The sequence below is a fragment of the Barbatula barbatula genome (assembly GCF_947034865.1).
Source record: "Barbatula barbatula genome assembly, chromosome: 1".
Classification (NCBI taxonomy): domain Eukaryota; kingdom Metazoa; phylum Chordata; class Actinopteri; order Cypriniformes; family Nemacheilidae; genus Barbatula; species Barbatula barbatula.
In genome coordinates, this window is record NC_136766.1 from 6,816,459 (window position 1) to 6,830,072 (window position 13,614).

The window sequence follows — 13,614 nt, forward strand, 5'->3', positions numbered from 1 at the left end:
AATGGCTGGTTTTGCTGTGCTCCTCTAAAGCTGCAGGTTCAAGAGTTCCACTGGGCACATCTTTTGTTTTATCGAATGCATTTGAAACGATTCATGACTGAGCGCTTGGAGGGTTATTTCATTGATGTGCCGCTTGTGTCTTGAGCACCAGGTGACCTGTGCCAGAATTTTGCTAGCTCTAGCTCTAGCTCATAAAGGTTGGAACGGTCTCTGCTTTTGCATTATTTATGCGTTCAGGGTTAGGGGGTCTGATGAGAGATTCTATACTTCACCCTGCTTTCCATCACAGTTCTCTTATGAAAGCAACATGACATCTGCTTGCACGATCCAAATATTTAATTTGTTGCTTGCCACACTTTTTGGGCCAGATTTTCGCGAACTAAGCGCATGTACAAGCACTGTGCACCCGCCTATAGGCGCATATTCCTAACGCACTATTTAAATAACTAAAAACATATTGCGCATAGATCTGGCATAGATCTGGTCTATGGCGCAGTGTATTTTCAGTTCCGCAAAACAACGCGTCTGAGCACACCTCTTTTTTAGACCAACACGCCCATGGACGAACAAATGAGTGCAACTGCATTTGCTATTTAAACAACGCGGCACATGAAGGGAAGATGAGATCTACGTCGTGCTGAAACTAGCAAAAACACTTGCATTGCGCCTTGCGTTGCATTGCGCCGGGTGTACAGAGGGCCCATTATGAGTTTGTCATGTTTGATAAAATGGCAATCTGTGCCTTTCAATTTGCTGTGAATTTCAATGAAGTCCATTAGCCAATACATTTTACACAGGTGCAAACTTGTGCGACAATTGAATTTAAAATAAATTGTCTTGTAAAAAATTGTTTCACATAAGTGATATCTTTTTAAAAGACAAAAATTCAAAACATGTAAGTCCTAGTTGAATAATGTATAAGACATTTTTAATTTAGCCCATCATGCCTGTTTTAAAACCATCAGATACTTGTCATGTCTACAATTGGCTCTCCGCTGGCCTCTTTTCCAGCCTGCACTGGTACCCGGAGATATTTTATAGTGTTCTTTTAATCTGTTTACTGGTCACATTCTTCCAGGCCGTGTACAGCATAAAAAGTTATTTTTGATTTAGATTTCTTCAGTGAGTGTACATAACAAAACATATTTAGGAATGGTTAAGGTGCATTTAAAATTTTGCATTTATAGCAATGATTTACATGTAAATATATGATGATGATGATTCAACTTTATTGTCATTACACATATACAAGTACAGTGTAGTACATATACAACGAAATGTAGTCTAACCAGACGTGCAATTAGCAAGTGCAGGATTTACAGAATACAATATTAGGAAAATATTATACAGTGGGCATGGACTATGAAAATGTTTTACAGTAGGTATGTTCTATGAAGATACGACAGTAGGTATGTACTATGAACAATATATACAGATGGCTATATACTATGAACATTAATGTACAGGTGGCTATGAACAGATAATAAACAATAGTCCAAGTGACTTATGTGTGCATAAATTATAGACATTAGCTATTAAAGTTGCAGTGCAATAGGTGTGTTAATGCAGTTGTTGAAGTTACAGTGCAGTGGATGAGTTATGCAGCTATTAAAGGGACGGAGCAGTATATGAGTCAATGCGGTTAATAAGTTGCAGTCCAAAAGATGAGTAAATGCAGTTAATACATGTATTAAATGAATATATACATACATTACAGACGTTTAAAATAGTTTTATTATCATATTAGGGTCTGCAGTAGATTGGCAGATACTGTAGTTACCCTACATTTAGTTTAATTGTATTCTAAAGAGTCATATTTTTTAATCATATTCTTGTTTTGATATAATAGCAGCTTTTTAAAATATTTTTTGTCTTTTGTTGGGTGTAGGGTGTATCCATTAAAGGATTAAGGGGAAGTACAGTAGCATAACAGAGCAATTGTGCAAGTTGGTCCATGATTAAGACACAATTCCGCAGCTGTGAAAGACTGAGCTGCAGGCTAAGTTACGTTACATTTACATAATTCTCTATTACTTCTGTCTTGTTGAGATTGATTTGTTACTCGGTAGCTCATTACGTTTAAACCCTCAGAACTCTGATTCTTTCAATGAAGATACAAACAAACACAACATTTCTAGTGGCCCAAAGGCACTTTAATCAAAACTTCAAATAGTGTTTTGATAGTTTTTTGTCTTTATGTGGGAAAACTAAATATTACGAAACAAAAAAATGTCCAGATTTGTTTTATGTAAGATAATATTCATTAATAGCTACACGCTTTTATCGTTTAGTGTATACTTTTTATTTCTAGTCTTTATTTGCATTTGTCACTTTCACAGTTTAAGTTATAGAAATATTTCGATGTACGTTCAAATGTATTTATTGCATTTTATGGTCACACAAAAATGCATAAGCAGTAATACTCTCTGTACATTATATAATCTCAGCGATCATCTGCTTTAGTAATCGGGTTTTAATAGCATGACAACCGTGTTTGTTAACGTTTTAACCGTGCAGATGAGAGATGCGTTTCTCTTTAAGCTAATGAGTTCGGCCGATGTCATTGTGATATCTTGTCTGCCAGTAGAAGAGAACATGTGAGGACGATTTCCCTCCAGGGCACTGCTGAGATATTTTGATTTACATCTTATAGTCTCTGCCGCACAAACTGCCCGTATCTTTGGCCCTGCTTTCAAAGATATCAGGAACCCTCAAGGAAAATTCATGCACGAGAAAGACAGAAAACCGTAACCTTTTAACAACCTCCCAGAGAGTTTACCCCTTACACGAGCTGCAGGCGATTATAGTGTTTCAAAGATCTTTAAAAAACAATGGTCCATGGTGATAAAGAAACGTAGCAGTGAGTACCAGCACAAAACCTGGTTTGAAGTGGGCGGTTTGCCGCTGGACAGAGGAGAAAATAGACCCCGAAAGCCACCCAGATCTGCCCTATACTTTGTCCTTTCTGATCCAAGCTAGAGAATGAACTGACCCAAGGAGTATTTTTAGAAAACAAAGGGAGTGGATTTCTAGGGACTGGTTTTATTCCGATTTTATTTTAAAAGGGAAAAATGAAGGGTTGTGCGTTACACCCACACTTCCTATTTCTCACACAAAACATCGCCGTCCAGTGTTTCCATTTCTGTTGCATTATTTCACAGACGTGTGCTTCCTGCTTCTAATCATTTGCCCAATAATTTGATTCGTCTCATTGTTTACCAGTTGCAGGTTATTTTTTCGTTGAAAAGCTCTAGGATTTTTTTATGTAGTTCTTTTCGGTTTAAAGGGACCATTAAATCTGAGGGTCCCCAAGCAATGTGCTACTTACTGTATATGTGAAAACACACCAAAATGTATATAATGTATTCTTATATAAAAATGTATATTCTAATATATTTTTTACAATGCAGTAAAGCGGGACAGATTGTGCGTCTTAAAAATACAGCGTATAGACATAAAAAATAGACAATATAGTGCACAAGTCATATTTTCTTCTTTCACTGTGATATCACACAGGCAGTGTTTATTTCATTTTATAGTTTGACAGCTGTGTATGAAATATATACAGTAACTTTGTGAAAATTGTCATTTTGCATTTCACGAACAGAGCAGCAGTATACACTGCTGAGAGAATATGAGGGAATATTAATACCGACATATGTTGAACGGTTTAAGACCTCGTGGCACTACACCATCTCTCACCGCTTGGCATCAGAGTTAATAAATTCACACATTCAGTCCTTGAAACACTAATCGACTTATAAATTATAACAAAGCATGTGCTGTCATGCATGTGTGTGCTGGTATACAGCAACCCTTCATTTAGAAACAAGTAATGATCCTAATTTAAGTCTTGCAGTAGTTGTCTGCTGGCTTTTTTAAACCTGTTTACATGCTGGGAGACAAAAGGACTGAAGCTTTCCGTTCTTTAAATGCCCTCCTCTCACAACAGCCTCGATGAAGAGTTTATGAAGTGCATTCGGTCACCTAGCTGTCATTTAATGAGATAAATGAACTCATTAAATGCGGGATTGATGTCTGAACGAGATTTATTTAGTCTTTTTTTGTATGCATCACAATGCTGAGAGGTTCAGTTGAACTAAACAGACTTTTGCCCGCACATGTGCTGTCTGTTGGAGAGGGGAGAAAATGAGAAAGATAATGCAAATGGGTTAGACAGCGTCGGGGGTGGGCTCGCATTCTTCTCATGCTTCTCTGTCAACATGTATGATGAACATGTTACAACACTGACACATGCTGATTTGTCTTTTTTCTTAGTCATGTCAATTTGACACATTCATTTAATACGTAATACGTTTAATAGCAATACAGTTCCTGCATGTTTTTTGCACCAGTTTGCCTGTAGCAGCTGCTGTGAGCTCTGAACCCGTGCCAGTCACACCTGCACCGTCCGCCTCTTAAAACACCTGCCTGCTATTGTGTTTGCCAGCGTGAAACATTAAGCAAATGCACTTTCCGTGCACTTCTCCAAATGTTTCGCGCTTTCATATTCTTACTGTAGCTCTTAAGTGAACTTTGTCATTTTCATGCCGCCAGTGTCTCCAAACAAAATAGCAAAAATGGTGCGCTAAACTAAGTATTTCAAAAGAGAAATCACACTGTTATATTTATCCCAAATGTTTTATGCCTCACAGAAATACAGTGATGCGTTTATAACATCGTCTGACAAAATTATGTATTTGTTAACCCAAGAAAAATATTAAGCATATTTAATGAGCCATAAAAAAGGCCCTTAAGAGACATAGTTGTTTATTCATTTAAATGCGTCTAAACAAAATATTTATTTCTAAAGCAGGTTATAAGAAAGCCCATTTATCTTATTCCAATTTCCGATGTGAGTTATTGCCTGTCTTGTAGGCCGGTTGTGGAGGATGCAGCAGGCTTCCAAAATCTACCGTACCTCAAAATACAGTAGAATTGCTCGACGACTGCAATCCAGGAGCCTGTATTGACTCTTTTAAAAGGCTGAAAGTGTGCTCTACTACACCCCGTGTCTGGATATATATAAGAAAAGCTTTAACCATGATCGATACACAATATACACAAATCTTTAAAATATAAAACGTTTTTTAAAATACAGGTGCTGAACACCACACGCTTAAGTGCTAAATTCACCTCACAATGTTTTTCTTTTCTAATATCTTTCATTATTTTTCTAAATTAAATATGCCGGCACTAGACAGGCTCCAAAACTGGCATGCTTTATTTTTAAGGTCCAGTGAATGAAATTTAGCGGAATCTTGTGGTGAGGTTGCATATTTCAACCGACGGCTCACTTCACTGCTCACCAGTCCCTTTCGAAGCAATACTGTGGCCGACACAGGACTAAGATGTTGTCACATCGAGTTTGCGCCACGTTCTGCCATGTCGAGTATTTATGAAACGCTCTCCGTAGAGCAGTTTGTCCGTTTAGGGATACTGTAGAATTCCTTGCAAGAGGACCCGAAGTGTATGTAGACCGAAATTGCATTTGCATATTGCATTTCGGTCAATCCTTTAAAAATAACTGTTTGGTAGCAAGGATTCTTCTTAATATCTTTATACAGTTTTAGGGTTAATGAAGAATTTTTTTTTTTTTGGGTGAACTGTTCCTTTAAGCAAGGCCAAAGACATTAATATAAACAAGATCGCGTCAATGCCATTGAAATTTATTGGAAGGAACGCAACACTCAATATGGACGCCCTAGCGATGCTTTGCGCATGTGTAGTATCTAAAGCAACATGAAAAAATTATGTTTTTAAGCGCAATTTGATCATAGGAAACAAAGTTACGGTCCAGTTTACATCATTTTTAAATGTTGTTTTTAAATTCTTGTTTGAGTTACGTGATAACTGCCCGGAGGCGCATTGAACTAATTTCTGACGGATATTTTGGTTGCCCCTTGTGAGGGTATTGCACAGTTGAAGCAGTCAATTGGAATCTCGCCGATCAGACTGTACACACACAACGTGAGCTTAGTAAATCATATGGAAGTCGGGGAAATTTGTATTTGCCAGTGAAACATCCCTTTAACAAAACCATTGCTGAAATTGGACAGTGTATGCCTGGCTTTAAAGGTTTTTTGGGCACATGGTCTTGCGACTCATCAGACATCTCTTTATGCAGGTGGTCTTTTGTTAAAGTCCATTGTGTTTCAGCACACCTCACTCTGAAAAAGGACCGCACTGTGAGCATGCGATAACAACCTGCTAGAACAAGAGAAATGATCAGCATGAAAATCTGATTGACACCACAGAGAAGTCACAGGCGATAGGATGAAACATGTGCGTCTCTTTCAATGTAACATAATTTCATCCTGTCATAATCATTCTCAATCCAGTCTCAAGCTTTCTGTAAATCTAGTGTATGCTAGATTATACGTCTCACACTTTCTTCCTCCTTCTGTTAAACTGTTCTTATTGTTTCCACGTTCCAGGAAGTCACGTTACATTGGCTTCCTCTGGGCCTCTTTCAATGCTTGTATGTGTCCAGCACACCTTCTTCAGGAAGGGCCGGGCTCTGGTCATGTATTTAAAAATACAGCTTTGTATAACATTCAGCACACTTTGAGGCAAGTGGTATTGCTCAGAAGTTCCCCTCAATAACTCACAAGACCTAATGGAAATCTCAGTGACATTTCAAAACCTGACGGAGAAAATCATCGACAAACAGTCTGAGTGCAGAGCTTTGATATTAATGCAGTCAAGCGTACCGAACATCATTTTAAAAGGAAATCTGTAACGTTTGCCTCTCTATTGTCATCTCTGTTTAAAGGTCCAATGTGTGATTTTTTCTAATGACAGAAATTTATTATAATATACATCGTTATGTCTTCAGAGATGTATAAATCGCTTACATAACATTGTTTTTATTACCTTAGAATGAGCTATTTCTATCTGTTCGAATTCACCATATTATTTCTAGAGTAGCCCTATATGGACAAACCTGTCATGATCCTGTCCTTGTCCGGTGTTTTCTTGTTCCGTGGACAGCGTCGTGACAGTATCATGTCTTTTGTGTTCTGTGCGGCAGCACGTGGCCTTTGTTGTGACTTTGTGCCACGTTCTCCCCTGTCGCATGTGTTTAAACACGATACAACAAACAGAACATTTATAACCGAATCAAAATGTTAAACGCATATTTAATTATATGAATGCGGAAGTGCTGCAGGACCGGTGTTTACGGGGCTGTTTCCCAAAAAGTGTCTACAGCAGGGGTCTTCAACTACTTTTCTTTCAGGGCCAGAATCCAAAAGTATAAATAGGATGCGGGCCATCATATCATCATTTCTTCTCTCATTTTGTTTTTCTGTTGTTTATTTATTATTTATTGTTATTTATCCAGTATTTGTGCCTATTCATGATATTTAATTAAAACGGATATTGTCTTTTTAATTGTATTTCATATTCCTTAATGCGTTAGTTTACTCAACCCCCAGTACATCCAAGATGTGGCATTTTTTCAAGAAGATGGTTGAATTTATGAAATTCGAATTAGTAAGTGTCAAAAACGCTTGTAGGCCTACATGCAGCATAAAAGTAATCCCTACCCCTTGACGTTAAGATGCAATTTATAAAGAGAATCAATTGGTCTGGTCAAGAAATTGCTATTATCATAGATATGGCTATGATCGCATCTTCGGGTGAATTCCAATCGCATTCAGGAACTTAAAAGGGCAGATCCTTTGAAGTGCAAATTCGGGATTGAAATGAACAGCTGTTTTCATAAATATAGCTGTTTAAATCATACACAATAAAGGCAGTAATAAAAACAACAAAGTGTTTCCCTAATCTGTTTCCCTAATCCCTAACAGTTCACGTGGTGTAGTACCCTGTAGTACCGCAGTTACTTAGAAGACCCGTTTTGGAACGGGACCTATTGCGTGCGCAAACCGACCGACTGTGGCTAGCTGATTATAACGTTGTAAATGTTTCTTGGACAAACCGATCAAATCGCTTTATAAGACGTCAATCCTTACGAGCCACGGGAATTACTTTCGTATTGAATGTAGCAGTGTTTTGGACTATTAAAGACGTGTCTCAGGTCGTGCATTTCTTAAATCACACCGTTCTTAAAGTCTCTCCACTTATTTGAAATGTTGAGGCGGGCCAAGTAAAGATGATTGGCGGGCCGCATTTGGCCGGCAGGCCACCTTGACCCAAGCCTGGTCTACAGTATATAACTGTTACAGTCTTACCTGATTCCTAGATCAGTTTGAATAGCAATAGTAAGTGAGTGGTTGGTGACCCGATCAACCTGACGTTATCCCTTGTACGCCGTTTCCTCCACCAGACTGACCCAGCATCTCACTGTCAGCACCTGTACTGCTTAGCAGGTTGATTTTAAAGTCTGTTTAATGGGTTCAGCAGTACGGGTAGATGTTGTAGCTGGTGTCAGGATGTGCTCATTGTGTCAGAGTTCTCAATTGCTATATTTTCTCCCTTGCAGTAATTTGATAATGTACAGTACTGTGATCTTACCTCTATCTGTCTCGTTTTCTCTGTATAGCAGTATACAGGAAACATATATGGGTGTAAAAGAATGTTGTTATCCATTTACAATAAGTGACCACAACAAAAACATTAAAAGACAAATTTTGTATTGGGCAACTGTAGGCTATTTTTATTTTTATAAAATTTTCTGTTTTGTGATTCACTTTTTGCACTGTAGGATGCATCAGTAAATTAAGATGATGCATTACGGTCCACTTTAAAGCACATTAGCCCTTTAAGCAATATAAATATCACCATTTTGAAAAGAATTATATTCCAAGGAAACAATGCAACATTATCAATGTCTTTCCTATTGTTACAAGCAAAATTGACTTCATGTTTACGTAATCTAATCTCAATTCAAGAATGTTTAATACTTTATTTTGGCAGTGGTCAAACCTCTGACCTTTTCATGCCCATACTCCAATGTAGTCGGCACACGCAGGGTCATTCTCAGACCACTTATGAAATTCTGCTCTTTCTGCATTTAAGCGTCTGTGTAAGTACCTCCGTTACTCGAAGCCCCAGGTCTCTTTTGTTTAACTGAACGGCTCTGATAGCTGGCCTACATGCTCTTCGACTCAATTCCTCGATCAACAAAGAGCCTTTGGGACGACATGCTGTACTGAGTAAGAGACTACATGTTGCCTAGGTTACAAAGTCTGCAAAAGCGAACCCGGACTAAACCAGCATGTTTCCGTTCTGTCCTCAGGGAGGGGTTTAATTAATAGCCAAACATACGATCACGTCAGTCGCCCTTTAGATACCTGTTTAGGGGATTTTAGCTCATGTCACGACTCAAATGGGTGAAGGGCTTCCACCTTGTAACTTGGAAATCAAGGTGAAATAAAGAAATGAAACTCAGTTCACTTGACTGCTGTCAAATGAAGAGTGTAGTGCAGGTAAATTAAACCATTGTGATAATGCACGTTGCAGGGAGCAGATTTCTCTGAACAAGGCCGATCCTTTTTGTTCAATTGTTTTGTCAAAAGGAATTACTTTACAGGTATGAATGGCAATAAAACATTTACTCATTGCACATTTATACAGAATTACCACCAAAACAAATTTCCTGTATGTGCATAAGATGTGTACATTTACTAGTTGTGAATTTAACTGAAATGTATAAAAATGATTTCTGCACACAAGTAAACACGTTTGCACTTCAAACGCAATTCATTGTCTACTACCAAGACGACATAATCCTTTATCTATCGACATTTCATCTCAGTGGTGTATACGTTGCGTGTTTGTGCACAGGTTCAATAAAACATGCCTGCATCAATGTTTAAAGAACGTTGCAGTCCAGACCCGAGGACTCCTTGTTTGAGCTGCAGGAGCCGGATGTTTATTCAGCACTCGTGTTCGGGTGTGTGTTCTCCAGGTAGCCGGTATCCAACAGAGCCGCGTTTGATTCAGTCAGTGATCCAGACTGACCCCGTCAGTATCAGTTTTCTGACTGGAGACTCAGCGGCAATGCTGCAGTCATGTGGCTCACATACAATGCCACTTCCCCACTCAATCCGTCCTCTAGTGATATGTTCCCATAGCCAGCTAGATATCAAGTGTGCTTTTTCTTATAAAGGCTGTGGTTTAAAGTGATAGTTCACCCAAAAATGAAAATTCTGTCAACATTTATTCAGCCTCATGTACAGAGAGAGATATTCGTAAGAATGTGAGCAATTTTCAATTCTGTGACATCATTGACTGCCATAGTAGGAAAAATGTAATGCTTTGGTGCCCTAAACGCTTTGTTTTCCCCTAAATTCTCCTTCAAAATGTCTCATTATGTTCAACAGACCAAAATCGTGAAACAATATTTTTACTATGGTAGAGGATGATGTCACAGATCTGAAAGTTGCTAACATTCTTACAAAATCTTTCTTTGTGTTTAGAAGAACGGATAAAATGGATAAAATGACCCAATTATTGACATACTGGACAGTGATAGCATGTATTAGCTATTGTGGACTGGATATGAGAAATGTTTGAATTTACGTTGAAACCACCGAGTTTGCAACTTGGAAATTTTTGAGCAAAGTTTGAAACATTGTTGAGATGTTCATGAAAATATTAGGGTTTTTTTCCTCAAGAGACAGTGGATTGATATTGTATTTGGTCTATTAGTCTTATTGTTGTCCCGAGACAAATATATGATTTGAGTCAATATTAAACTTGTCGCTGTTTCCATTTTTCCAGATTTATATATTTTAAATCATTACTATTGGGCACACTTCACGTTTGTGGGTGTTCTATGCAAATATTCAACCAGTAAAAAGTAAAGTGGCGGTTTTAGAGATGCGAGCATTCAGTCCAACCGCGAAAATGTATAACTTTGTAAAATCTGTATTTATGTGGTTTTTTGGACCGCTTGAAAAGATCTGCTCAGATCTCAAAGCAACTTATTACAGTTTATCTCTAGTGAAATGCTGACTGTCTAGAACCATAATGATTTTCTTTCGTGGATTTCTATGATATTTAATTAAACAGTTCATTAATCCTTAATTCGGTTTACTTTCTTTATACTGTTAATGAAGCCGGTTTAGTTATGGAAAATAACATCAGTGAAGCTTCGAAATCCATTTGATATCACCGCTTCATGCTTGCATGTGTGTGTGGTGGCTGCAAGATATGGAAAGGTCAGAACAGACAGTCAAGCAGAAAGGTCTATCAAAGTGACATTGTTAGTGCAAATAGCGGCAGAGGGATTTATACAGAATGAGAGTTTTATGTAAGGATATTGTTTTCATGAGTAAAGAATAATGAACCTCCTTGAAAGCTGTGATGTGTTTCTTTTCTCAGTCTGGTTTTCTGTTGGGTTGCTCTGAATTCAATTCTAGTCCCAATTGAGTTTTTTGACTGTTTATATTAAAGCTGTTCACTGTTAACTGCTTAAAACAGTGTAGTTATTGAAATATAGCCCTCGTGACAATTTCTGATTTTATTCAAGCTAACATAAATAAGTGACTGATTCCACCTGACCCAGTTGTATTGATCGGAATAACTAGCCCTTGTGAGAACTACTCATAACTAGTCCCCGTTTCCCCTAAGTCAGGCATTTTGCTTTTTGTAGACTCCGTCTTGACATTTATCAGAAGACTGACAGCGTTCTGTCTGTATGACCCTTACAGAGTCCCCACTGAAAGGAGACGACAATCAGGTAGATCGATCTTTTTCGGACTCGTCCTTGTTCAACCACTGGGGTCAGGATCTGGGGCCAGAGAATCGCAGGGTGGCCCTTAAGATGTTCCAGTATTACGGCTACAACGGTTACCTCAGCGATCGCCTCGCCATGGACCGACTGATCCCTGACTACAGACCTGATGGGTAAGTGCTTTTCATCATTGATGGTACAATCCACTATTGGTGGTCTAAAATCCACTGTTGGTCACACCTTTCGTGCTAAGGGAAGTACCCACATCCAGGGACATTATGAAAAGGGTCTATTATGTTTATTTTAAACTCGTATTCTTTATTCTATGTGGTATTATTTACTTTCATTCAGAAGTTGGGTCACTTGAACATTTCTCATAATCTTTTTATCTGAAGGTCTATGCTAAAAAAAATTTAAATAAGTTTTGTAGTCAAAATGTAGTTTGGCTAAGTGCCAACATTGATCAATCATTGAAATTGATGATTTGAATAATGAAGACAAACAGCTAATAAGAGACCAGTGTAGCCTACGTAAGAAGTCCTTCAGTAATGTAAAGCGTACTATCTATATAAATTTTAGCAAATTCTAGGCAGACGTGACTACTTTTAAGATGCTAAAATAAAACGTTGATTTATTTTGGATTTTAGTCACAACATAATTTAGAATTAATTATGAGATTCTTTTTCTAAACAAATTATAAAAAGTAAAATCATTATTTTTAACAAATATTTTATATAATTTATAAATATTATTTATAAATGTCTAAATATTAATAGTTTATATAATTTATACATATTTGGCATAAAATACTCTCTATTAATATATTAATATGTAGTGTTTTTCCATATAGATTTATTTAAAGGTGTTCCAGCTGTATTTAGAATATTACACTGCATGGCATTGTGTTTTGACATAAAATATCTATACATTTTACAGATAATGTACTCAGCTTTTCCCAGCGTTGTAATTGTTTACAGTCTTTTATTGATTGAACTTATGCGACAACATACAGTTTACGCCGACCCACTCTATTTTGACAAGGTTTAAGAGCGAAATGTGTGAAAAACATTATAACTCCATACTCCGTAATTACAGGATGTGTCTTGCTGGCAGCAACATAAAGAACTCCTTCACATTTGATCACATCTGTTCTTCTCCCCAAGCGGAGCGAAACTCGTGTTGTGTACCTGAAAGCTTGTTATAAACTCCAGTCTCGCAAGAACATCACAACATTACCTATTATCGTAAAAGGGTCCCAGAGTTTGCCAAAATGCTCCTGTTTTTCTAATTGCCCAAAATCCTTTTAAGTCGAGTCAGTTCACTCAGCGGCCACATTAAAAAACGCCCCCAGGCAGCTACGTTCAGTCATGCAAGGGTACTTTCTATCTGCATAAAGGGGGAAAGACATTTCCATACCTGTAGGTCTAGATTACATTTTCCGGCGACACCGGCTTCAGATCAGGTATTTGATATTGCAGGTTGGCTTTTTTAACTGTAAAGCAGAATTACATTATTTCCATGTATACCATTGCCATTTTTTCTTTATTATGTACATACAGTAATAGATCCATTGCTTTTTTTGCATCTTTCTCTGCAGATGCAAAAACATCACTTATTCCTCCAACCTGCCCCAGGTCAGTATAGTCTTCATCTTTGTGAACGAGGCGCTCTCAGTCATTCTGCGTTCCATCCATTCAGCCATGAACCGGACCCCGAGCCACCTGCTAAAAGAGATCATACTGGTAGATGACAACAGCAATAACGGTACGTTTACACTACGATCAACACAAGTGTTAATGAAAATGAATGTCCATAAATTCCAGTTTATATAAAGCAGTGCAGCAGCAACCACATGCCTCTTGTCCTAGTGTGTAAGCCGCATTTTCTCTGTGTGCGTCTTCGGTTTGAATAATAACCCTGTATGGCCTAACAACATTCTTTCTTTAATCTAGCCCTTCAGTGGATTT

The 13,614-nt window shown here is 37.8% G+C and overlaps 1 protein-coding gene across 2 annotated transcripts in view; it reads left to right on the plus strand.

The window, feature by feature from the left end:
* galnt18b (UDP-N-acetyl-alpha-D-galactosamine:polypeptide N-acetylgalactosaminyltransferase 18b) overlaps positions 1–13,614 on the plus strand; it is an 80,092-nt gene that overhangs the window by 31,834 nt on the left and 34,644 nt on the right. For both annotated transcript variants that reach the window (XM_079473023.1, XM_079473022.1), the window contains exons 2-3: positions 11,625–11,820; positions 13,245–13,411. In XM_079473023.1, coding sequence (XP_079329149.1) covers positions 11,625–11,820; positions 13,245–13,411 — 363 coding nt within the window. The remainder of the gene's footprint in view (positions 1–11,624; positions 11,821–13,244; positions 13,412–13,614) is intronic.